General features: G+C 43.9%; 1 protein-coding gene across 1 annotated transcript in view; it reads right to left on the bottom strand.

Annotated features, from left to right (window-relative positions):
* LOC308669701 (solute carrier organic anion transporter family member 1C1-like) overlaps positions 1-8,353 on the bottom strand; it is a gene marked incomplete at its 5' end in the record, with an annotated part of 29,407 nt that extends 21,054 nt beyond the window's left edge. Inside the window, 5 exon segments of the mRNA XM_081330572.1 lie at positions 2,174-2,295; positions 5,759-5,891; positions 6,545-6,686; positions 8,243-8,329; positions 8,333-8,353. Coding sequence (XP_081186698.1) covers positions 2,174-2,295; positions 5,759-5,891; positions 6,545-6,686; positions 8,243-8,329; positions 8,333-8,353 — 505 coding nt within the window.
* Positions 8,354-27,672: the final 19,319 nt, after the last annotated feature.

Genomic DNA, 27,672 nt, shown 5'->3' on the forward strand with positions numbered 1-27,672 from the left:
ATTACAAAGTCAGCTTAATTGCCCCCAACAATCTGGGTCCTCATTTTACCTACCTCGGAAGGATGGAAGGCTGAATCAATCTTGAGCCTGGTGGGACTCAAACCTGCACTAATTGCAGGCAGCTGGTGTTACTTAAAGAGGCATTAGCCCACTGCTCCACCAAGGCTCACTGCTCCACCAAGGCTCTAATCCCATGATCCAGGGACATTGCAACCATTGTAAATACACACTGGTTGCCAAGCGCATGAACTTTGACCGTAGGACTGTGAGGATGCCACGATGGTCATAAGTGTGACAATCGGTGGTGAGCCACTTTTTTTTCAGTATTGTTGTAACTTTAAAAGGCCATTAAATGAATGGTTGTAAATCAAGGATTACCTGTAGCAAGCATTCAGCTTCACCAATTCCAAATCTTGCAAGCCAATGACATGATAGCAGTCTTCCAATTTCTAAGATGGCTGCCACAAAGAAGAGGGAGTCAGGCTATTCTCCAAAGCGCCCGAAGGCAGGAGAAGAAGCAATGGAAGGAAACTAGTAAAGGAGAGAAGCAACCTAGAACTAAGGAGAAACTTCCTGACAGTTAGAACAATTAATCAGTGGAACAACCTGCCTCCGGAGGTTGTGAGTGCTCCAACACTGGAAGTTTTTAAGAAGAGACTGGGCAGCCATTTGTCTGAAATGGTATAGGGTTTCCTGCCTGAGCAGGGGGTTGGACTAGATGACCTCCACAGTCCCTTCCAACTATTCTATTCTATTCTATTCTATTCTATTCTATTCTATTCTATTCTATTCTATTCTATTCTATTCTATTCTATTCTATTCTATTCTATTCTATTCTATTCTATTCTATTCTATTCTATTCTATTCTATTCTATTCTAGCAAATGTAATAACCATTGCAAAAGCAAGGTCTTAGACCTGAGATAAGTTTGATGGATGACAGGAGAGTTGCTTCCTTACATGTCCTCAGTAAGTGCCATCTCCTCTCTCCCCCCCCCCCTCCAATAACGGGCACAAGTAACTCTGGGGGAGAATAACAGAATGATAATATTGGAAGGGACCTTGGAGGTCTTCTAGTCCAACCCACTTCACAGGCAGGAAACCCTATACCATTTCAGACAAATGGTTGTCCAATCTCTTCTTTAAAACCTGCAGTGTTGGAGCACCCAGAACATCTGGAGGCAAGTGGTTCCACTGATTATTTGTTCTGACCGTCTGGAAATTTCTCCTTAGTTCTGGGTTGGTTCTCTCCTTGATTAGTTTCCGTCTGTTGCTTCTTGTTCTGCCCCCAGGTGTTTTGGAGAACAGGTTGACCCCCTTTAGTTTGTGGCAGTCCTCAAATACTGGAACAGTGCTGTCATGTGGGATTAAAAGTGGGATTAAAAAAGTTCAACCAATCAATTCAAATATGCAGGGCAGGTGCATATCTCGCCTTGGCTCCACTCTTCAGTCAAACCCTGTTCTGCGCATGCACGCATGTATGCGCATGCACACACATTTTTTGCGGCTCCCAGTTTTTCCTTTTGTGAGGGAACCGGTTCAAAGTGGCTCTTTCACTGTTTCAGGTTGCTGACCCCTGAACTAGACATACCCAATTCCTGCAACTGTTCTTCATATGTTTTAGCTTCATCTATTTTGGAAGAGTGGCACTAATTTCTCTCAAGAGACAAATAATTAACCTCACCTGCTTGCTTCATTTCAAGAAACCTATCACGTCCAATATAGCTTCTGAGGCTTTTCCAGGTTATGTCCTTAAACCTAGGAGTGTTTGTTTCATATCTTGAGTTTTTAATGAGCCCAGTCTAAACAAGGAAGTTTACTTAGATTATAAAGGCAAAAAAAAAACAAAAAACCAATCAAACTGGTAAATCGTGGTATGGATTGCTAGAGTAGATTTATGGTATAACAAATCTAAAGAATGATATAATTTTTCCAGGCTTGACTGTGGATGCTTAACGAGTGTTCATCCCTTTCAGAGGTGGGGAACTATCATCCTTTTATGACTTGTGGACTTCAACTCCCAGAATTCCTGAGCCAGCCATGCTGGTTCAGGAATTCTGGGAGTTGAAGTCCACAGGTCATAAAAGGCCTATAGTTCCCCAGCCATAAAAGGCCTATAGTTTCCCCCCCACACACACACACAGGCCCAAGGTCACTGAAAACTTTTTACTTACCAACTGCAGTTGTGTTATGGGAACTTCCGGCAACAGTGTAGTGATGGGGAGATGCTGAGGCACAGGCTGAAACACTTGTAGACGAATTAGCCAAGGAAACAGCGATACTTTTGTAATTGTAACTGCAGAACAAAAGCCAGGGTTATGGGACTGGAAAATTAAGCTTTTCCTTGTGTCATTATTTTAGAAAGATGATCTCTCCATGGGTCTGATTGATGACTGTGTGGATACGTGGTTTGGGTTGAGTGCGCATGCGAAACCCAGGAAAATCAAACATGATTATTGTGCTCATGTAACATGTCCAAACAGATTTCTAATATAAAAAGTATTTTGTTTTGAGGTTCCCCTAGGTCCTACTCTACATACTATGTGGAGCTTCCTCCTACGTTATTTTCTCAGGATCCTTGTAAGGAGCAACAATAACAAATGAATTAAATTCTGTGGTTTGGATGTGTATGTGAATGAAGGTTTAACACAGAGACTGCTCCTGATTCTAGCCACTCAGCACACTGTCTACAAAATTGTTACATATATAGGTAGTCCTTGACTTACAACAGTTCATTTAGTGACCATTCAAAGTTACAACAGCACTGAAAAATGTGACTTATGGCCATTTTGCATAGTTACGACCTTTGCAGCATCCCTGTGGTCATGTGATCAGAATTCAGATGCTTGGCAACTGGTTTACACTTGTGACCTTTGGTGTGTCCCAGGTTTGTGTGATCACCTTTTGCAACCATCTGACAAGCAAAGTCAATGGGGAAGCCAGATTCACTTAACAAACAGGTTACCAACTTATCATCTGCAGTGATTCATTTCACAAATGTCTCACTTAACAACATAAATTTGGGGCTCAACTGTGGTCATAAATTGAGGACTACCTGTATTTACACAATGGTTAAATATACCTTAAAAATCTAATGGTTGCAAGGTTACTTTCAAACTTAGGTATGGGTCTGTGTATGCCTGCGTCAGAATCTTCTAGAAACACATTTCATCAGCTCAGTTCATGACCACCAGCATCCATGGAGGTAGGGGAGGGAGTTAAATTTGTCAAAATGGCAGGCTGGGCATTATAGTGAAAGCCCCCAACCCTTTTGCATTTACACATCTTATATTGTAAAGGTAAAGGTAAAGGTTCCCCCGCACATGCGTGCTAGTCGTTTCCGACTCTAGGGGCCGGTGCTCATCTCTGTTTCAAAGCCGAAGAGCCAGCGCTTGTCCGAAGACATTTCTGTGGTCATGTGGCTGGCATGACTAGACGCCAAAGGCGCACGGAACGCTGTTACCTTCCCACCGTAGTGGTCCCTGTTTTTCTACTTGCATTTTTACGTGCTTTCGAACTGCTAGGTTGGCAGAAGCTGGGACGAGTAACAGACGCTCACTCTGCTACACAGCACTCGGGATTCGACCCGCCAAACTGCCGACCATCTGATCGACAAGCTCAGCGTCCTAACCCACTGAGCCACCATGTCCCTTATATTGTATTGTATATTGTACACATCTTCAAAAGAAGTTGGACTTACATACAAGCCACCTTCCATGGGCACCAGACTTTATGATTCAACGGATTACATAAAATCAAAAAATTATATAATTCAGAGACTAGGTCAAGTGTTTTTTTCCAGTCTTCATCTAATGTTACTCAGTAATATCCATCCATCCAGTCATCTATTTAAAGGCAGCCAAGATGTGGGACCCTAGTCTCAAGTTTGAGTTGAGATCACCTCAAACCAGTTTTTACCTTCTCCACATGGGCTCTTGGGAGCCTCTCGTATTAAACAGAAATAAATAAAGATATGAAAGAAGAGTGAATGAGTTAAGGAAAGGGGCAGAACAAGAATTTCATGCCTAGGGGGAGTTGATGAGATCATCACAAAGGGAGAGGTGAGAAGTTTAGAGAATCATAGGTACTCCATTTTGGACATTTCTTGGATAGTGTTGTGTGTTTTCCCAGCTTCCTATAGGCTTCTCAGATTCCATGTACCAATTCATAGTTTTGGGTTTGTCGTGCTTCTAGCGGACCGGGAGATTCTTAGCACCCCTGCCCCATTTAAGAGGCCCCCTACTCGGGGCCATTGTTAGGTTTTGCCTCCATCAACATGATTTTCCTGGGAAATATATAGTGTAGTAGTCTTCCCTTTGCTTTCTACACCGCTGTACACACACTGTTCAAGTGGCTGCCAACACACCGTGTGCTATTCTTCTGAAGCCGTTCCAACCAATGTGGTCTCTGCCTTCAGTTGATACTGGGGAGCTAGCTGCCAAAATCTAAGGGACTGGTTTGGACAAAACTCAGCAGCACTTTTTCGTGCGGCTGCTGATAAAAACATGATCGCCAACATGATCGCCAACGTCCGATAACGGATATGGAAGAAGAAGGAGGAGGAGGAGGAGGAGGAGGAGGAGGAGGAGGAGGAGGAGGAGGATGTGCCTATAAGGAAAGAGATAATGGTTTCCAAGGGTAGAAAGACATAGAGACATTTTGTTGTTGTTGTTAGTTGCGAAGTCGTGTCTGACCTATCACGGCCCCATGGACAATGTTCCTCCAGGCCTTCCTGTCCTCTACCATCTTCTGGAGTCCATTTAAGCTCACGCCTACTGCTTCAGTGACTTGGTGTAACTTGCATGTTACTTAATGTACTGACAAGGATTTCTCTTAATTCCTATCCTTCATTTCTTGTGCTTATGATTTCTTAGTTCTTGCCTATGCTGTGCAGAACAAAGCTTATCTGAAAGTAGTGAATAAGTATTTATCTATTTATAGCCTTCCTTTATTATTTTCCCCACAACAACCCTGTGAGGGGCGGGGACTGGCCCAAAGTAACCTGGCTGGTTTTCTTGGTGAAGGGGGGACTTGAACTCATGGTCTCCCACTCTCTGACCTAGTGGCTTAACCTGTAGATCACTGGAGAACAATTGAAGTTATGAGATATGCTTCAGTATGGCTAGATCAGGGGTAGGCAACCTTGGCTCTTTTATGACTGGTGGACTTCAGCTCCCAGAATTCCTGAGCCAGCGTGGCTCAGCATGGAAACCTCTCCCTTTCCCCTCAGCATGGCTGGCTCAGGAATTCTGGGAGTTGAAGTCCACGAGTCATAAAAGAGCGAAGGTTGCTTACCCCTGGGCTAGATTCATACCATCCATTTAATTTCAGTATTGGATTTACCTATTTCCTGGCTCCTAACATATTATAACTCTCTTCACAATGTAACAGATCCATTAAAGATTTATTAAAGATCTAGAAACCTGACTGGTTCTAATGCTGGCTAGTCCTTGATTAGGCCTTGTGCGTATTTTACCATTTTGTCCAAATCCTGCCCTGTTTAGTTTTTGATGAACCAAATTTTGCAAAATAAGAAAGTGAGTTATTCCAGGAACCACACAAAGCACAGGCTGTCTTTAATTGGAAAGCAACCCAACGGGCTGGATCCCTACCACAAGTCACACCTCAGTTCACCTAAAAGAGAAAGAAGCAACAAAAACTAAAAACCCCCCTCCCTCCTCAGATTGACTCAGGCGATCTGACCATAGCTTTTGAGGTAGAACGAGATGTTTTTTGCAAGTCAAGCAAACTGTACTTACTGTCCCATGATAAAGTGTGGCATCGCTGACAGAAAGGATCCAAAGGCCATAATTAGACAACCTGTTCCAATCACTTTTGGGCGGTGAACTCTTGGTCCAAGGTAACTCACCAGAACCATGATCAATAAATTTCCTGAATCAGAAGAAGAGACGTAAACAGCCCTCTCTGGGAAAGGAAGACCTGTGATAGTGGCGAATATCTGTCGCTCGGGTGTAGGATGAGGGTGAAGATTCGTTCTCCTAGCTTGTGGGCGGGTTTCTGAATGTTTCATTACCAGGCTAGGTAACACCTTCAGTATTTAGGGCAGGAGGCCTTCAAACCTGGCCCTTTTACGACTTGTGGACTTCAACTTCCAGAATTCCTCAGCCAGGCATGCCTGGCTGAGGAATTCTGGGAGTTGAAGTCCACAAGTCGTAAAAGGGCCAGGTTTGAAGGCCCCTGATTTAGGGGATGTCTGTGTCAGTGCTCTTCTGTTTATAAGGGCTTCAGGTGTGGGTGTGTTAAGTGAGGGTCTTGTGATGGGACAGGTGTGAGTCTTCATTGAGAGGCTGGTGATGGGTCTTGTGATGGGGAGGTTACATCCGGTCAGGGTCATTGGAAGGTGGTATAGGGAGGGGGCTTGCGTGGGTTGGTTGAGAGTTGGTGTGTGGTTGATTTGGATTCTGAGGGGTTTGTACGCTGGTTGTAGGTCAATGTGTTTGTTGATGGAATTGCTTGTGGATGCCAGAAGGAAGACCTTCTCTGGCCAGCCTGTAACTTCTGCACCCCAGAATGAGTCAACCTACCTATCTCAAAGCTTCCATCAATCAAGCCAACCACCGACGATGAGATCTCGAATCTCCGCTCAATCTGAGTCATCATGCTCTTCATGTAGCTTCCTGCAAAAGCTTTGGCAAAAAAAGAAAACGCCAGCGCTCCAAGAAATACCTAAGATGAAAACAGAGATTTAAACAGTGAGTTGGCAAAGGAACTGTTGCTAGAAAGTTGCAAGAGGTATCTCGTACCTCTAACGCCATAGACCAGGGGTGTCAAACTCAATTTCATTGAGGGCCGTATCAGCATTGCGGTTGCCCTCAAGGGGCCGGGTGGGTATGGCCAGGGTGGGTGTGGCCTACTGGGTGGGCATGGCTAGAGTGCGTATGGCCTACTGGGTGGCCGTGGCCAGCTCTACATCGTTTGCATCAAGGGTGCCTATGGGGGCCTGGGCAGGAGTGGGACAGATCTGAGGGTCTCTGGCAGGAGGAGGGTCTCTGGGCCAGGGCCAAGGCAGTGGGGGCCGTTCCCTCTCTGTTTCCAGGATGGCTTCACGGGCCACATGAAACCACTTCGCGGGCCGGATCCGGCCCCTGGGCCTTGTGTTTGACATGTCTGCCATAGAGCCTTTTTTACTATCCAGTCAAAGGCCGGCGGGCAAGCGAAATGCCCACGGTAAAAATTAAAAATGGAAAAATAAAACAATAAAATAAACAGGGTGCATGATCAATCTTCAAAGGAAAAGAGCACAAAAGAGCTTTAAGTTGTTGGCAGAAGATCGTTAGGGTGGATACAACCTAATTTCCACCAGGAGGCTGTTCCAAAAAACCTCCCACCACAAAGGGCTTCCTGGCCTTGCATCCCCCACTCCTCCCCAAAGTGGTAAACTACAAAGACCTTTTCCTAGAACGATCCTATAGGTTGGACTGATATTACAGATAGTCCTCAACGTACGACCACAACTGACCCCATAGTTATGCTTATAAGTCATGATGGCCATTAAGCAGGACACCATGTGACTATGCCTGATCTTACAACCTTTTTTTTTTTGGTGGCAGTCATTAAGTGAACTCAGGGGTCATAAAGCAAACGCAGTGCTCAGAAAGCAAAGGCCACAGTTGTTCAGTGAATCCACTGTCCGGAATGGGTGTTTACACGCCTGTTTCCAGCAAAATGTGTTATAAACAGGGCTTTTTTTCTCATAGAATGCTCAGAACGGAGTTCCGGCACCTTTTTTTGGATGGAACCTTGTAGGGTAGGCAAGGCGGGTTGTATGACATGTGTGAGTTTCGGCACCTTTTTCTTTTACAAAAAAAGCCCTGGTTATAAATCACAGTCAGGTTGCATGGATGCTGCACAAGGCTGTACACGTGGACGCTCACCCAAAATTCAATTACACGATTGTAGGGGAGGAGCTTGGAACTTATAACATTGCTTAGTTAGTTGGAACAACTACTACCAGATTTCTGACTGTAGATTTTACCCTGTGATTTTTTTTTAAAGTGTGAATTGTAGGAATATTTTTCAACTCTCCAAAGAAAGTGGCAGAGCTATTGCTTTTAGCTTTGAAACAGAAAGGGCGTAGTCTTCACTGGATGCGACCTGAGGATTTATTGCAGAGAAAAGAGCAAAAGGAAGCCATTTAATTTCAGAATACAAAGAGGCACAGCCTTTGTGGGATGCAGCACAGGGATTCATTGAAGAGAAAATTGGAGGAGGAGAGCTATTACCTTTAACTTGGAAATAGAGAGGGATGCCATCTTCGTAGGATGTGATCCAAAGGTTTTATCCAGGACAAATGGATTTTCTTTTGCTTTCTATGTGGCTGTTTGTCCGTCCATGGTGTTGATCTAAACTGAAAACACAGACTTTTCTATTTGGTGGTCAAAATATAAGTGAAATTTCTAGATTGGATCTTTCCAACTCTGTTATTCTGTTGCTCTGTTGTTCGTTTTGATTGGGAATTTCCGGCCTATAGGGCTAACCCTAAACTCAAAGGTTCGTCCTATAATCTCATGATAAAAATCCAGTCTTCTCCTAAGCCCTGTCTTTCCATAATACCCCATTGCTTTCAACACGTGTTCCTTTTTTCAATCCTTAGCCTTCCATCTCCTAAGCTTAAGCCAGAGGTCTTCAAACTTGGCCTTTTTATGACTTGTGGACTTCCAGAATTCCTCAGCCAGTGTGCCTGGCTGAGGAATTCTGGGAGGGTTTTTTTTATCCCATTTATATCCCGCCCTTCTCCGAAGACTCAGGGCGGCTTACAATCTAAGAAGCACAAATCAATGTGCTTAGCAATAGCCTTAGGGCTTTCGCCCCCCCCCCCAAGCGGCATTATTACAAAGTCAGCTTAATTGCCCCCAACAATCTGGGTCCTCATTTTACCTACCTCGGAAGGATGGAAGGCTGAGTCAACCTTGAGCCTGGTGGGACTCGAACCTGCACTAATTGCAGGCAGCTGGTGTTACTTAAGGAGGCATTAGCCCACTGCTCCACCAAGGCTATGTTGAAGTCCACAAGTCATAAAAGGGCCATGTTTGAAGACCCCTGGCTTAAGTCAGGCATGTCAAACTCGTGACATCACATGACATCGTGCAACGTATCAGGACTTTTTCCCTATTGCCGGCAATGGGGTCGGCGCGGTTTCGGCGTGACGCATCCTGCCTGTGGGCCAGCAGTTTGACATGCCTTGCTTAAGTGATATTAGTCCACATACAGAACCATGTTGTAACTTTAAAGCAGGAGGCTAGATAATCAATTGTTTGTAATTGCTATAAAGAAGATTGGAAGATGCTCCTTTATATATATATATTTTGTTTCTTTTCTCTTTGCTTTTTTCCCCCAGCACTATCTTTTCTACTTCTTCTTTTATCTTTCTTTTTTTAATTCCACTCTATATCATTTCATGTTTTCATTTTACTTATGACAAAAAGTTATTTTTAAAAGGTACTAATATGCATATTGTCCTATTTTTCAACAGGTTTATTTTCAGTACTAAATCAGGAAGATGACTTCGTGGCTTCTAATCTAAAACAATTGGCTTGAAAGCTCTATTTGGTGACTAGACAGTGTTTCCGAACAATAAGGAGGAATCACACAGAGAAAATTATATACAGTACATGAATTGACAGCAAATTAGAATCTCTGTATTACAGATGAATAGCTGAGTTCTTTTCCATGGCTGCATGCAGTTTTTAAAAGTGACCCTCTCCATTTCCACAACAAATTGCTCCTAATTTATAACTATTAATGTGAAGAAGGTGCTAAATAATTAAGTATACTAGCTATGTTAAAAATCAACACTAATTCAAAGTAAGTGAGATAGGGCCACACTTTGTGCAGCAAAGCCCCAGCTCACAAACTCAAAGGCTAGCTATGGTCCTTGGCTTGCCTACCCCAGGCTGAGTATTGCTTGAGCTAGTTGATTAAAATAGCATCTTTTCATACCGGCCACTGGAATGTGCCATGATGACACTGAAGAGTGGGGTAGGGTGGGGTGAGGTGGGGTGGAATGGGAAGGAAGGGTGGATGGATGGATGGATGGATGGAAGGAAGGAAGGAAGGAAGGAAGGAAGGAAGGAAGGAAGGAAGGAAAGGAGGGAGGGAGGGTGGAAGGAAGAAAAGGAGGGAGGGAGGATGGAAGGAAGGGAGGGAGGGAAGGAGGGAGGGAGGGAATGAAGGAAGGATGGAAGGAGGACGGAAGGAAGGAGGGAAGGAAGGGAGGGAAGGAGGGAGGGAGGGAATGAAGGAAGGATGGAAGGAAAGAAGGAAGGAAAGGAGGGAGGGAGGGAGGAAGGAAGGAAGGAAGGAAGGAAGGAAGGAAGGAAGGAAGGAAGGAAGGAAGGAAGGAAGGAAGGAAGGAAGGAAGGAAGGGAAAGAGGCAGGAAGAGAAGGAAGGAGGGAGAGAATGAAGGAAGGATGGAAGGAAGGAAGGACGGAAGGAAAGAAGGAAGGATACACAATGCTAATGAACTCTTTGCAACCTTAGACAGCAGATCAATCTTGGTGAAACTTGAGAATTGCATTTATATCTTCCCGGCCTACATGTATATCTTCCCAGTCTGAACTCTGCAAAAACCTAGTAGGATAGGGTTTAAGGCATTAGGAACGTGGGATCATCAACTGTCTGTCTATCCACCAAATACCATGGATTATTACCTGGCTGACCTTGGAAGCGAAGTAGGGTCAACCTTAATGAGAGACCACTAAGGAACCACAGAGATAAAGGCAACACCAGGAAGTTGAAAAAAACTATCCTGGCAAAGACAGTGAGAGACCATTTCTATACTGCTGCTAAGAAGACTCCATGAACATGTCTCTTAAGTCACATAGAGCCACATTTAATTTGAAGGAAACTTTAAAATGCATGTATAGGTTTGCAGCTTGATAGCCCAATCCTACATCTATCTCCTGAAGAAAAACTATATAAAATGCTGACCTCATTACAGAATGAACTACAAGAATTCCTGTTTCAATCAGAGTTCCATAATTTTGTAGTGTCATCATTAAAAATATTCTCATACCCCTTTTTTATAACCATCCAACAGCCAAAGTTCAGTGGGACTTACTTTTTTCATAAAAGTGAGCAAAGGAAGCTGTCCACGAACACACCTCAGTATTGGATTCCCAAGATGAAAAGTAACCCAAATCCCAGTTAGATCCTCCTTTTCATCAAGTCCCTGTGTTACATAATCCTGGATTAATTTTATGACTCTCTCTCTCTCTCTCTCTCTCTCTCTCTCTCTCTCTCTCTCTCTCTCTCTCTCTCTCTCTCTCTCTCTCTCTCTCTCTCTCTCTCTCTCTCTTTCTCTCTCTCTCTCTCTCCACCCAGACAATCCCAATGTTTATCTCTTCTGTAAATTCCACGTGGATATGGAAAGGTCCAACCTTCCATCTCGGCGCCCTGAGCCAATGACCACATCAGATTAACAAGTGTTTAGCAGGCTAACATCAAACAATATGCAAACGGCATGGAATGTGTTTGGGCCAAACTTGGTTGTTAAACACAGCCTCCACTTTGTGTTTTATCTCTGGATGACAATCCACCTTCTAGAGAATCTGACCTCCTTAGTTAAAGGCAGAACATTTTTGTCAGGTTTCGGGCTCCTCCCAAGTCTTCTGCGTTACAGAGACATGTTATTCTGTTTCTGCTCCCATAAGAACACCTGGGAGGAAAGCTGCTTTGGTTAAGTGTTGGCAAAGGTGGAGCAGATGTCCTCAAAAACAGATAAGGCCTCCTTCACTGGAGAAGATAGAATTAAGGCTGAGCTAAAGACCAACCCCTCTGTTTCTAAAAAATTCTCTTCCACCTTGGGACTTGTTTCCTTACCTTAAGTCTTAGGAAATTCAGATTTATCTTGAGGGTGTTTCAGAGCTTGTTGCTGGAGGTGTCAAAAGGCTGTTTTCCATTACTCATATGTCCATCGCTCAGAAGCTTTGAGGGTTGGACTTGCTGATCTTAGGGTCCTTTCCACCTCTACGATTCAATAATTCTCTGGCTACTCAAACTTCTCAACCTGAAAATGTCCCACAGGATAACTTGAGCAGTGAACAGCTGTACATCAAAGGAATCTCATACCCTGAAGATCTTGCAGAGGGCAGTGGTCTAGATAGCTTTTGTGGTTGTCTGCAGGACCTTGCAACTTTTGTGAAAGTGAAAAAAGGAGCAACAAACTGTTGGATATGTTCTGTCCCTTATATAGGCATGTATGTATGTATTGTGTATGTATATTTGTATATCTGTCTGTCTGTCTGTCTGTCTGTCTCTCTCTCTCTCTCTCTCTCTCTCTCTGTTCATCTATTTATCTATCTCTGAGTATCTGTCTGTCTGTCTGTCTATCCATCCATCCATCCATCCATCCATCCATCCATCCATCCATCAAATGTATTGGCCACCCATCTTACTACAGAGTAACTCTGGGCAGATATATGATGTCACTATATCCATGAAAAGGGTCAGGATAGTCTTACAATGGCCTGATGCTATTTATGTCATTGTACCCTCCCCCCCTGCTCCGGATCTCCACATAACCCCTGAGCCCCCTTAATCCCTAAATTCTATGAGGTCTCCAAGTTCATTTTTAAAATGGCTTCACAGCCAATTTCCAGGATGACAAGTATGAACCATGCCCTCTTTTTGGTAAACTTGGCAAGTTTCAGTCACTTTTCCAGAACGCTCACTTTCACAAGATGGGGTAAATCCACACAGTGGATCAGATCTCCTATGAGTAGCAAGCAGCTTAATGCAATTTCCATAGCCAGCGGATATATATATATATATATATATATACTTCCTTATGTATTGTTAAAACCTATTATTCTTTTTTAACAAACATCTCAACTCTGTCTAAACTTGGCACTGTTGCCAAGAGGCAATCTTTCCCAAGAAGGATCACAATCACCACCAAGAAGTCTCCTTTTTTTGGCATCTCCAATGTCGCCTCAGGTTACAGATATGGCTACAGGTGGAATTTACCTCCTTAAAAAAACAGGTTGATACGAGGAGTCAGCAACTTGATCTGGGAAACGAGATTTTCTCAGGTTTGTTAGGGACCAGCCAAGCTTTAAGAAGAAGCCACCACAACCTGGAATGGTGCAGAAGGTCCTACTCTGTTTACATTATGAAACCCAGGCCACTTTCAGTTGTGGGGAGAAAGGCCAGCTATAAATCATAATAGCTACTTAAACCTACCCATCAGAATCAATAACATTTCATTTAGACTCAAATCCCTTGAATATCAGTGGTTCAACTCTAAGCCAGCCATTCCCCTTATTTATTATTAACTAAAGTTGCAGTTGCCAGAATGCAGAAGCTAAAAGACAAAAAAAAAGATAGGAAACTTTGCAGCAGTTCATTAGTTTACTAAAAAAAAAATTGTTTTTCTTTAGTAATGCCAAAATATCACATTACATGCCTTTAAGGTTCCAATTCGTTCAAAACCACTTCTTTTGTTCTAGAATTATTTGGGGGGTGAGGTGGGTGGGATTTCTAGCAGAAGATCCCCTAAAGGGTTAAAGGATTCCCACCAAGCATCTTCCCAACCAGCTAAGAAAGGCAAAGCAAAGCGGATGAGATGATCCTAACTAAAAGAGAGAAAACTTACTTTTCCGACTGGCAGGTCTGAACTCTTCAATCCCCTGAGGCAAGCAGCCAAATCATGTGCGTGTTCAAGGATCAGCCTCCTTTCCGAAGGTGGAGAAATAGCGCCGGGCATTAATTTCCCCTTGCTTTTTTTTCTTTTTCCCCTTTCACTTATTTCCATCCTTTCCAGGAGAGCAAAGCAACAGGGCAGATTTATAAGGTGAACTGTGATTGCTTGCATTATTAATAAATGGGCATTTTGCCCGCAGTTGCATTCAAGGCCAGGGGTTTTTTTTGCTTGTAAATCCTTGACTTCTTTAGAAAAGTGAAAATTAACCTCTTCCGCCGGGTATTATTTTTTTTTTTGCACTCAAGTGGTAATGATTGCCTGAAAGAATTGTGCCTTAGTGAAGAACAGGTGACCGTCTATCTGCTTGTCCTCAGTTTTCAGATGGGTGAACTTCTACACCCAAAAATCTTGGAGTTGAATCTGCCAAGGTTGAGAAAAAAATCGATCTGGATTGAAAATATCTGCCTCGTGGCACCATATAGTGAGTGCTACCCTTGAAAGACCATTTCAGGTCACCAGTGAAAGTGACTGCTGCCTGACGCCAAAAAAGGTACTGAAAGTTTGAAAGCTCAACTGATGGTTTGAAGGTTCAAACCACCTACTGGTCCTTTGGATTTTAGCAATCCAGATGTTTTTCTCAAAAAATTATGTGCCATCATGTCTGTGTTGTCTCTTAGAAATCTGCCCAGATCTGTTAGCCCTAAACAAACTGTATGTGCATCATGCTAAAAAACCATCAAGGAATGAGTTTCTACAATCCAATGATTGTTGTTGTTGTTGTTGTTAATTGTGAAGTCGTGTCCGACCCATCGCGACCCCATGGACAACAGCATAGAGACTCATGGCAGAAAATTAATTCATGTTGCACGAATTAGGCTTAACACTTTAGGATGAATATGATCCTCCTAACTTTCCAAGTCAATTAAAGGTTCCAAATAATAAGAAAAAAAATCTAGCTTGTGTATGAATTCATTTTAAGACCAGATTGAATACTGATGATTAAAATAAGCTGTCAATTTTCTCTCTTGAAGTTCCAGGAGAAAAATAATAATAGAGAACTTATTTCCAAGTTCCAGGAAGACGCTGAAGAAGACAAATAATCAGTAATGTTCATAATTACATAATAGAAGGTTAAATAGAAGATATGGCAAAGCTGTTATATAATCTATCAACTTCTCTCAATCTGGAGTTTACCAATTGTTCTAGACTAGAGTATTTTGTAGGGACGCAATGGCTCAGTGGTTAAAGACGCTGAGCTGGGGCTGGAAATCTGGCAGCCTCGGTTTGAGACCCAAGTGACACGCGACGGGTTGAGCTCCTGTTCCTGCCCCAGCTCCTGCCCACCTAGCAGTTTGAAAGCATGCAAATGTGAGTAGATTAATAGGTACCACTTCATTGGAAAGGTAACAGTGTTTCCGTGTATATAGTCATGCTGGCCACAGAAAATGTCTTTGGACAATGCTGGCTTCCTTGGCTAAGAAATGGAGACGATCATTGCCCCTCAGAGTCGAATATGACTGGACAGGGGAAACCGTCACCTTTCTAGTTCTCTGATTGGTGGTCTAAATGACATCAGTATTTCTTCTGAGAAACTATTGTGGTTTGCTCCTACAGGTTACCCTAGCATCTTAGATAAATTAGTTAGGTAATTTTTCTCAAAATCGTTAGCAGAAATTGGCTAACAAAGTTGGGATGCCACAGCTTTCAATGTGTCTTTCAGACTGTAGGCCATCCTTGGGGGCTGAAAGTTGCATAACAGAGTATTCTTCCAATTTTATACTTACCCGATCTAAAATCTGCTTTGAAGGGCCCGCTTTTGAGTCCCGCTTTTGAGTGCCCTCGGCAAACACACCACAGCAAACGCCACCGGGAAAGAAACCAATCTCGATAATTGCATTCCAATTACAGCAGGTCTGTCCTTTTCCTATTTGTCTACATGGAACATGAACTTTTCGAGACAATAGTATACTTCAGATAACCCCTAGTACAAGAAAAGCTCTATTCAATGCGTATGAAATAATTTGTCTAAACTGGCATTTGGAAATGACAAAGAACAGCTTGGCTCCAGGACTACAAAAGCCATTTTCCACTAGATGGAAACATTCTGGATCCTGATTCTTTATTCCGATTTCGCTGCCTGAGAAGAAAGAGGGACCAAGTTGATTGGTGGAATCTGATACCAGGAATACCCGTGGCCTTTGCAAACTTCGCTCTTCAGCACAGGTGGTCCTTGACTTGCAACCATTCGTTTAGTGACTGTTCGAAGTTACAATGGCACTGAAAAAAAGTAACTTAGGACCATTTTTTCACGCTTACAATCGTTGCAGGATCCCCAGGGTCACGTGGCTGAGATTCGGATGCTCGCCAACTGGCATGTACTTATGACGGTTGCAGTGTCCACAGGGGTCAAGTGATCCCCTTTTGCGACCTTCTGACAAGCAAAGCCAATGGGGAAGCCAGAGTCACTGTTACTCACTTAACAACTGCAATGATTCACTTAACAGCTGTGGCAAGAAAGGTTGTAAAACGGGGCAAAGCTCATTGAACAACTGTCTCCCTTAGCAACATAAATTTTGGGCTCAACTGTGGTCCTAAGTCGGGGACTACTTGTATTTAAAAATGCTTTGATGTTTCCCTTCATCATCTGAATGTTTTCAGATGCAAACATAAGATAGTCGTTTTAATATTTCACACTATAGGTCAGAAATCAGCTTCTTTAAACCCGGTTAAACCCTTACCATAACAGAGAGGTTACTGGTTAACCTGGATAATCACCGATTATCATCTAAAATGGCCTGTGAGTAGCTCGCTTTATTTTATTGATAGTGTAATGGTTAACACTAAAGAATCTACTCATCAATTCATATTCACAGCTTCGACTAAACAATAACTGAGCTGATAGTATCTTACTTTCTGGTCCATCTCTCTTGCTAAGCTATAGTACAATCAACCATTCAACGGTAGCAAAGAGGCACAGATATTATAATGTGACTGGGAGGATTTTTGCAGCATACCATGCTATCCTTCTAGAATAGTTTATTTTATACCTCTATATATATTTATATGTATATACATTTATATATATAAATGGTGTAAACACAGTTGCTTCCATGTTGGTAAGTTTACATTGAGACTATTGTAATGCTTTCTAGGTCATAGCAAATAGAGACTGAACAGGACCAAACTTGAAACCGCTACTCAAGGCTGAACTTGGGTTAGTACTGGGATGGGAGACCAAGAGGAAATCTGAGATCAATAGACTAGATTGTGAGATTTAAAGAAAACATCTAAGAGAAAGGCTCGCTTAAAACTAGTCAGTCTTTAGGGTGACTTACCTTCATTTTTCATACTCTAGATAAATGGTTATCTTTGTCCTTGATCTAAATGTTGTAATATCTGGCACACACGTGTTACTCCATGACTGAAACAATTGCCTTTGCTACTAAGCCAGTTTCAATAGAAGATCATACTCTGGAATTTGGTTATCTGACAAGCCATCTTCTCCACTGCCAGCCCAGTTAATCTCTTCCCACAGGCACGCTCAGCTGTGGGAATTTCCTTTCAGCATCCAACATTTGAGAGACAACAACATGTTTTAAATTGTTTATATTTTTATTGTTATTATTATGGTTGATTGCACATATGTTTAGACTGGATCTGGCATTTTTATCCACCCGTAGAGTCTTTCCCAAGGACCTGGGATGGATGACAGATGTTTTTGTTGTTCTTTTTGTTGCTGTTGCTGTTTTAATCTCTGTTGCAAACTGCAACACAGAAACACATTAAGTAAATAAAACAGGATGGAAATTTGAAACTTAACTACCTTATTATTGTATCTTTCGTTCTTTTGTTTGTTTTCTCTCTTCCCTGCACTTTCCAGAAGGATCAGAGAATTAAATGTTCCACTATGAAAAGTTGTGTTTTTTTTTTAAAAGTGATACAACTTGTCCTGTAGGGAATTTAAAGCCAACAGCCAAGCTTGAAGATCAACATTGATGGTCCTGGGGTTTCATCGCAACCACACACTCTCCAAGAGACCTTGAGGAGCACATTCTGCTAATCGTAGCCTCCAGGCAAGCTGGGGCCACAAATCGTAACGATCCCCCCCCCCCTCGTAACAATCGTGGTCTGTTTGCAAGCATACAAGACTGTGCGGGCTGCCTTCCAAAAGGGCACTGTGAACTTCCTTGTTTGGTTTCCCCATTCATCAGGGTGAAAAGTATCACGTTGAAACTTATTTGGCCTCTGTTAAATTATTGCATTTAAACTTTTGGAACGGAGCAATGATTAAACACCTCTTGTGTGCTTCAGAAGCATACTTGATTTGCAGAAGCCAACTTCTTGGAAAACCTCTCTATTGCTTTCCTCCCCCCACCCCCGCCCACCCAGAATTGGTCTCTGGCCAACTCATTTGAACCTAAGTATGTTTTAAGACTCTGTTGGCAAGAAACGTTGCACGCCATACCTTTAATACCTCCTTCAGTTAAATTAAACTCTTGGTATCTTCAGGAACACCTTTTTTCACCCTCCACCCATCCACCTCCATTGCGCAATGTTGTAGCAGGTATCATAGCAGTTGATTGGTATGTACAGGTAGAGAGTACAGCCGTAGGAGGCTTCCGATGCATGCCAAAACTATGCTGCGCTTTTGGGCTTGGTGTTTTGGGCTGAGTGCATTTAAACATGAGCTTAGTGCTCAAAACAGTACAGATAGTCCTCAGCTTATGGAGCCCCAATTTTCTGCGGTTAAGCAAAGCAGTTGTTAAGTCAATTTTGCCCCATGTTACGACCTTTCCTGCCACAGTTGTTATGGGCATCAGTGCAGTTGATAAGTTAGTAACAGGGTTGATAAGGGTAAGCTGGTGACCCCCCAACCCCGGCTTTGCTTGTCAGAAGATCACAAGAGATGATCCCATGGAATACGAATAAATATGAATCGGTTGCCAAGCGTCTGAATTTTGATCATGTGACCACGGGGATGCTGCAACTGTGATAAAGGGGAAAAATCGTCATGTCACTTTTTCCCCCCAGTGTCATTATAACTCCGGATGATCACTAAATGAATGGTTGTAAGTCAACCATGATGGCAGGGCTGGGCCATGAAGTACTGTAGATGTCTCCCTCCAGCTACACCATGTAGGTTTTTTTTTTCCCAGTAGGCTTGCAACTGCTAGATCAGACATGTCAAACACAAGGCCCGGGGGCCGGATCCGGCCCACGAAGTGGTTTCATGTGGCCCGCGAAGCCATCCTGGAAACAGTGAGGGAACGGCCCCCACTGCCTTGGCCCTGGCCCAGAGACCCTCCTCCTGCCAGAGACCCTCAGATCTGTCCCACTCCTGCCTGGGCCCCCATAGGCACCCTTGATGCGAACGATGTAGAGCTGGCCACACCCACCCAGTAGGCCATATGCACTCTAGCCACGCCCACCCAGTAGGCCACGCCCACCCTGGCCATACCCACCCGGCCCCCTGAGGGCAACCGCAATGCTGATGCGGCCCTCAGTGAAATTGAGTTTGACACCCCTTACTTAAGCATACCGTAGCATTCTTAAGTTTTCCATTAGGCTCAAAGAATCAGGACCACCCAATACATTGTAGCTCAGAAGGTATATTGTCCAAGCCTATACACAAGAATCTAGTTGACTAAAGTTCAGCACTAAATTGGCATCAAATAAAGGTCAAGAGAGGGCTGGACTTGGAGTATTTGTGGACACATAATGATTCAAGGCTGATGACTTGTTTAATTCCACCCCCACCCCCCACCACCCCCACCAGCAGCAGCCCACCTCTGCCTGTGCTTCTCCAACAGTTGCTAGCCAAAGATGCTAACTCCATCTAAGTATTTTGTATGTATGCAACCAATATGAAACCCTCATTTCTTAACCTTGGCAACTTGAAAACGGGTGGATCTCAGCTCTCAGGATTCCCAGCTTGTATGAAGGCCACCCATTTTTAAGTTGCCAAAGTTGAGAAACACTTCTCTTGGGCAAATGGGGCATTTGAATTCCAGCATAAATAGCCACTAGCGGGCAGGAAAAAAGGAAATAAATTAAAGCAAGCTTTCTTTAAAGGGTTAGGGTTAGAATTAAAGAAGTTGATTTTATTCGTAGATGACCCTTCTCCTTCTTTATGGGCATACTTTTGGAAAAGACACCCCCCCACCTCATGGATGATGCAACACAGGTTGTTTTTTACAGTGCAACTTACACTTTGAACAAAATAAATCCACTTTTCCTTTTCAAACAGACTAGTGATTTAATCTACTGAGATTGTTAGGGGGAGAAAGGCAGGCTCAAAAAAAATCTTCTGCAAAAAAGCAAAACAGGCAAACAGATTAGATTTATCTTAATCCATTTGCTCTGTTTATGCATTATGCATGGCCGGGAAGGTGAGGCAGAGATAGTGAGAATGATGGGAATATGTGTGTGTGTGTGTGTGTGTGTGTGTGTCTGTGTCTGTGTGTGTATTAGGAAACACTATACAAATCTTTTAAATAAATAAATAAATAAAATCCTGCATGTTATGGGCAAAATGCAGGAAGATTACATTTCTCTCACGCTCAGAACATTGGATGTAGCTGAAGATTAAAAGATTTGGACCAGAAAGGAAGAAAGATTTTTCACTAGTGTCGTGCATACTCTGAAAAGTGTTTTTATCTGCACGTGGGTGCAAGGACAGCATCCTTCTGCTATTTATTAAAGTAGCCTGACTTTTTTGCAGGCTTCTGCATGAGCCTGAACACAAAGAGGCCGCTGCTTTAAGGAAACCAATAATTAAAATTCATATTATTATTTGTGCCTTCAAGTCGGTGTTGATCCCTGGCAACCGCCTGGATAAAACCCTGCAGTTTTCTTCATAAGATTTCAGAAGTGCTTTATCTTTGCCCCCTTCCTCTCCCTCTCCCTCACCCCTCACCCTTCTCCTGGCCTTCTCCCTTCCTCCTCCTCCTTCTCCTCCTCCTCCTCCTCCTCCTCCTCCTCCTCCTCCTGTTGAGAGAGTGGGATTGGCCTAGCGTCACCAACTGGGTTTGTCCCTAAGACAGAACTAGAATTCACAGTCACCAGGTTTTAGCCTAGTACCTTAACCACTACACTACAGTGGCTCTCTAAATCTTCCAATTTCAGCTGAGACGGGCAATATCTTGTGAGATTTCTCATCCTCAGTTGCTGGGGAACACAAATAACCAGTATTCGGTACTGGTTAACATGCTAGATTAGGAACGGGGAAGACTCCCACATCAGCTATGGAATCTCGCTGAATAACTTTCAGTCCGTCTCTCTCTCTCTCTCTCTCGCTCAGCATCATGTCTAAACCTGGAAATCAATGATGGGATGGCCAAGCAGCCTTCTGGACAGAGGGCGAAGAGGGAGAGATTATTGTGCTCAGGAAATCCCCCAAGATTTGTAGAAATACCTCCCCACAAATACACAACACACACAGTGAGGGCTGGATATACTCCTTAGGCAGAGATTTTTGAGTAAATCTAGGTAACAAAAAAAAAAGTTGGGGCATGAAATAAACTCTGTTGTTAACCTCCAAAATTTCCTTTTTATTTTTGCAGTTCTATTTTTTCCCCCCTCCACGTCCCACAATGCATCAAAAATGATGCTGCATTTTAACCGTTGTCCTGATGCAACCTTAGGAAATTCATGGTAGTCCAGCTGGCTGATCAGTTTTCGCCTCTAGAAGCAGCCCATAAAGGTTTTGGCCTTTAGAAAGTCCACTTTAAAGAGATTTCATTCCCCCTTACTTTCTTTGATCAGCCACCTGCCTGAAAAAGTGGGCTGTGCTCCCACTCAGTCCAAAAAGTGTATTTATCCTTTCTCCTTTTCAACTGATCTTCATCCCAAAACTGTGGGCGAGGGGGGGGGAAATGATGGTTTGAGAGCCAGGCTACCAAAGAAACACCCCTTGGACTGGTAGCCATAGTGATTATTTGTTACCTTTTCCTACATCACCTAAAGGAGCATCTACAGCAGGCATGTCAAACACAAGGCCCGGGGGCCGGATCCAGCCCGCGAAGTGGTTTCATGTGGCCCACGAAGCCATCCTGGAAACAGTGAAGGAACGGCCGCCACTGCCTTGGCCCTGGCCCAGAGACCCTCCTTCTGCCAGAGACCCTCAGATCTGTCCCACTCCTGCCCAGGCCCCCATAGGCACCCTTGATGCGAACGATGTAGAGCTGGCCACGCCCACCCAGTAGGCCACACGCACTCTAGCCATGCCCACCCAGTAGGCCACGCCCACCCGGCCCCCTGAGGGCAACCGCAAGGCTGATGTGGCCCTCAATGAAATTGAGTTTGACACCCCTGATCTACAGTATTAATTTAGAAACAAATGAAGAATGAGAATGTTTGGAAATGAGAAAGGAATATTTCTGTTCAGGATTTCAGTCCCTCTAGGTTTTTCTTCCACCATTTTTGAGTGATGGATTTTGAGAGGCATAGAAACTCGTGTGAAAAATCCCCCAACTCGATTAAAATCCTGACTTTCTCCACTGAAAGTTATGGACCATTTTCAGTTCTCTTCCAAGATACATTTTATTTATCTTCTATAAAAACAATGGGATCTTTCCTTCTTTCACAATTCCTCTTTTTCAGCCAGTCCATTTTCTCACTCCACTCAACCCAAAAATAAAAGTCTTTTTCTTCTGATGTTGTCAGGGTTACATGAGTTTCTGAGCTTAAGCTAACAATTAACTGTGATTAATTAGAATAATAACTATTATTATTAGTTTAATAAGAATAACAACTATTATTATTACTTGTATCTCCATAAATCACAGGGGTTTTTGCCCCCCAAACCTAGGGATATCTCCCTTATGTAGGGATTGTGTAGTTGTGCTTGCTTTAACCCAAGTCCAAGCAAACTTCATGTCATACGTGAGGGAATTAGGATGACATTGTAAAGCAATTCTCTTACACAGTTGCAGACTGCAGGAGAAACACACAAACACTGCAAACTGCACATTGCAAATTGCAGGAGAAACATGTATGAATGCTTGGAAAGATGGAAGCTGACATTTTGGGAAAACTGGGGACAGTCTAGGCTGCAGGAGGTAAGCAGATGTTCACATTCTCCACAGTAGACCAATTGTTTCCAACTGCTAAACAAACATTTGGTGCCTTAGATTCTCTGAAGCATTGCCTGGCTTTGTTAGAGTCATGCAAGGGCTGAAAAATTCTTGGCAACCTTTTAGAAAAATGGAACAGAGTGTGAGGGAGAGATCAAACTGTGTTGAAATAACAAAGAGTTGTTTCTCCCGCACTGTGAGACTTAACACAGTGTATCCTTCCCAGTTTCCCAGGGTACCTTGGCACAAAGCAAGTAATGAGAGAGAAATGCTGAAGAGGCTTTTAATTCTTGCTTATGAGGAAGTGGATTGCATTACTATTATGAGATAATGAGATTCAGATCCCTTGTTGCTCTTGAATCACCTTTGGCAAGACCAAGGGGCGATGGGGGAAAAAACCCCTTTTTGATGGGAGACGTCTATATAAATTAAGAGAAATTAGAGTTTCTAGCAAAGAACTAAGTTTCGGTTCATGTAAGTTCAGAGGATTAAATTGCCATTCCACTATCAGATCTTGTGATTTAGGAGAAGAATGAAATGTCCTTTCTTAGAATGTTCTATTCCCAGCATGGTAGGCTTTGCCCATGTGGAGTATAAAAATAAGGTAAATATTCTTTTTTTTTTTTTAAAAAAGACCTTATTCTCTGCCCCTATGTATTAATCAACTACATCAGTGAAACTTGTTTCACAGGGTATTAATTGTAAAATAAAGCCACAATAAATATATCCAAGGTTATAAACTAGGCCCTAGTCACTGTATCAGAATAACAGAATAACAGAGTTGGAAGGGACCTTGGAGGTCTTCTAGTCCAACCCTGCCCTCAAGCAAAAAACACTATACCGTTTCAAACAAATGGTCATCCAATCTCTTCTTAAAAACCTCCAGTTTTGGAGCACCCACAACTTCTGGAGGCAAGCCCTTCCACTGGTTATGCAGTGTATGCCTCCCAGCATACACAAAGGACAGCACAGCAGGAGGCTGATGGTGCAGATCAGCAGAGGGGCTGGACAGCTCCGGGCGATGACTGCTCACTCAGGATAAGCCTAATGACTTAAGCTGTTGACAGCCCCAGGCATGGTCAGCCTGGTGGGAAGCCAGGATCTACACCCATTGTCACCTTCACTGGCAGGAAGCCCAGGTTTAAACTGATTGGATGCCATCCACCTGGGCAGGTACAAATAGACGCCAGGCTTCCCTGTTTCCCCAGTTCGTTCTGTTCAGAATAAACTCATCTTTACCCCAGCTCTGTGTCCATCTCTATGTGAAGCACGCGACTTTACAGGTTAAGTGTCCTCACTGTTAGGAAGATTCTCCTTAATTGCAGGTTGCTTCTCTCCTTGATTAGTTTCCATCCTTTGTTTCTTGTCCTGCCTTCAGGTGCTTTGGAGAATAGCTTGACTCCCTCTTCTTTGTGGCAGTCCCTTAAATATTGGAACACTGCTATCATATCAACCCTGGTAATTCTTTTCATTAAATTAGACATACCGGATTCCGGCAACTATTCTTTATATGTTTTAGCTTCTAGCCCCCTAATCAGTGGTGGGATTCAGCCAGTTCTCACCACAGCGGCAGAACTGGTAGCTAATTTTTTGTTGCCCAGGCCCAGAATGGACTTCCGGAAATGGCATCCACACAGAGAACCGGTTGTTCAGATATTTGAATCCCACCACTGCCCCTAATCATCTTTGTTGCTCTTCTCTATAATCTTTCTAGAGCCTCAACATGTTTTTATATCATGGATGAAATAGTACAAGTGTGATCTTACCAAGGCATCAGACTAGTTGGTAACTCTGCCAGTATCCAAAGAAAAACAAATGCCTTAGTCTTAAGGTTCTAGTTTTGAAACCAAGAAACTAGTTGAAATTAATTCAGTTCTTAGATCCCACCGTTGAGTTTGAAAGCTAAACTGGTAGAGTGAAAAGTCCACAAAGAGGTGTTCCTTATCTTAAATTTCAGTATAGGAATAAATACTTAGAGGAGTGTGTGAGAGACAACGTATAATAGTGGAATAACAAATGGTTTGGAAGAATTCAGCAACATTAGACAGCCAATAGATGAAAGATCTGTAGCTCAGTTGAGCTACACAGTTCTGTGGGGTCCTTGGGGGGGTCTAACACTGATGATGGAATGTGCGGATCTGGCGTGCATCACGGAGACTTGGTTGGGCTCGGAGGGAGGGGTTCCTCTGACCGAGTTATGCCCTCCAGGTTTCCGTGTGCTACACCAGCCGTGGGCTCAGGGAAGGGGTGGTGGGGTGGCGGTGGTTGTCCAGGAGACTTTATGCCCGCAGGAGACCACCATTGTCCAAATGGCCGGGAGTGAGTCCCTCCTCCTGAGATGTGGCCCTTGGGCTCAGTTGGGCTTGTTGCTCACATACCGGGCACCCAGCTGTGTGGCAACAGCCCTGCCCGAGCTGCTTGATACCCTCTCAGGGTTGGCGGTGGAGTTCTCCAGGCTTATAGTTCTGGGTGACTTCAACCTGCCTTCACTGGGAGGGTCGTCTGAGTTAGCTCGGGAGTTCATGGCTTCCATGATGGCCATGGGCCTGACCCAAGTAATTCAGGGCCTGACTCATGTGGGGGGTCACACTCTCGACCTGGTGTTCCTGTCTGGACAGTGGTGGGATGATCTGGGAGGGGGTTCTCCAACCATTGTTCCCCTGTCATGGTCAGATCATCATCTCCTGCGGCTGGTCTTCTGTTACGCCACCCCCCCACCGCTGGGCGGCGGAACCGACCAGGTGGTTCCGCCCCTGGCGCCTAATGGACCCGAAACGGTTCCAGATGGCGCTTGGATCTATACCCATTGCCCTCACCCACAGCCCAGTCGATGCCTTGGTGGATGCCTGGGAAAGGGCGGCTGCCGGGGCACTTGACTGTGTTGTACCCTTGCGACCTCTGACCCGGCGCAGATCCCGTTGGGCTCCATGGTTCTCTGCGGAGCTCCGGGAGATGAAGCGTCAGAGACGGGGTCTAGAGAGCGGTTGGAGGTCCAGCCGATCCGAATCTGACCGATTGCAGTTAAGAACCTTTATAAGGTCTTATCTTGTAGCGATGAGGACAGCGAGGTCTAATTACTTCGCTGCCCTCAATGCGTCCGCAGATAATCCCCCTGCCGCCCTGTTTAGGGTGACTCGCTCCCCCCTTAACCAGGAGGTGAGGGAGGATCCCTTGCAGGGACGAGCCGAGGAGTTTAGTCATCATCTGGCAGAAAAAATCGCTCAGATCCGGGCCGGTCTGGACTCTGACTGGGCAGAGTCTGACATGAAGGAATTGGACGGTCTTGAGCATGTTATCTGGACTGAGTTCGATCCTGTTTCCCCTGATGATGTGGACAGGATCATGGGGAGGCTGAGCACCACCACCTGTTTTTTTGATCCGTGCCCCTCCTGGCTGGTTTATGCGGCCCGGGAGGAGACACGAGGCTGGTTCCAGGCTGTAATAACTGCTTCTTTGAAGGAGGGTGTCTTCCCTGCCGCCTTGAAGGAGGCGGTGGTGAGACCCCTCCTCAAAAAGCCTGCCCTGGACCCGGCGTCCTCCTTGACTCCCGGCTCAATTTTGAAGACCATATAGGAGCCGTGACCAGGGGGGCTTTTGCCCAGGTTCGCCTGGTGCACCAATTGCGACCCTACCTGGACCAAGATGCCCTACGCACAGTCACTCATGCGCTCGTGACCTCCCGTTTAGACTACTGCAACACTCTCTACATGGGGCTGCCCTTGAGGACCACTCGGAGGCTTCAGCTGGTGCAGAATGCAGCTGCACGAGTTGTGATGGAGGTTTCCCATGTAACACCTCTACTCCGCGAGCTGCATTGGCTTCCGGTTGCCCTCCGGGTGAGATTCAACGTGCTGGTAATGACCTATAAAGCCCTAAATGGCTTGGGTCCGGGATATCTGAGGGAACACCTGCTGCCGGCATCAAGTTCCCTTCGTCCAGTGCGATCCCACAGGGAGGGTCTTCTTAGGGTGCCGCCGGTAAAAGATTGCCGGTGGGTAACACCCAGGGGGAGGGCCTTCTCAGTGGGTGCGCCTGCCCTCTGGAACCAGCTGCCCATGGAGCTGAGGACTGCCCCCGACCTCCGTTCATTCCACCGGGACCTGAAGACCTGGCTCTTCGAGCTCTCTGACCCAGGCTGAGAATTTTAATTTTAATTGGGGGCTTTTACTTTTTCAGGGACTGTTGTAATTTTTTTAAATCATTTTTAACTTTTGTATTTCTTGTTTTAATTACCCTGTAAACCACCCTGAGTCCTTCGGGAAAGGGCGGTATACAAATCTAATTAAATAAAAATAAATAAATGATGTTACCTAGTTGGGCAATGAAACATCTGCAAGAAAACAACCAAGCTGAGAGAGCAACAAGGACCCCAATAGACTTTTTTTTTTAGAAATCTGGATTTTATATGTCATTTAGCTTACAAGGACCTGAGTCAAACCATTTTTCTATGCTAGGTCTCTCCCTGGACTCTGAAAGTAAAATGCTGGAACTTTCTTGAAGTTATGGAATTTTGGGTCTGATCAGCTCCTGTCTGGGAAAAGACTTCATTTATGGGATTTTGAGACTGATCGTACAATGAAGTCCCATGTGAAAATAGTGGAAAACTCCATCAGGCTTCATCATATTTTCTTCCATTCCTTTGAAGACATTTTGAAATAACAGAAATAATAATAATAATAATAATAATAATAATAATAATAATAATAATAATAATAATAATAATAATAATAATAATAATAATAAAAAATAATCACACACATACGAACAGAACACCAGCAGATCAGAATTCAGTATTAGAACTTAATATATTTCTTACAACCTTAACAGTAGAAACGTACCAGACTCTGGAGTATTAAATGTGTATATTCCTCAGATATTGTTATGAGAAACACAAATACCTGTATCTCATTGCTTTGGGATACAGGTTTTTTCTCA

This window comes from Vipera berus (assembly GCF_964194415.1).
Source record: "Vipera berus genome assembly, chromosome: 6".
Taxonomy (NCBI): domain Eukaryota; kingdom Metazoa; phylum Chordata; class Lepidosauria; order Squamata; family Viperidae; genus Vipera; species Vipera berus.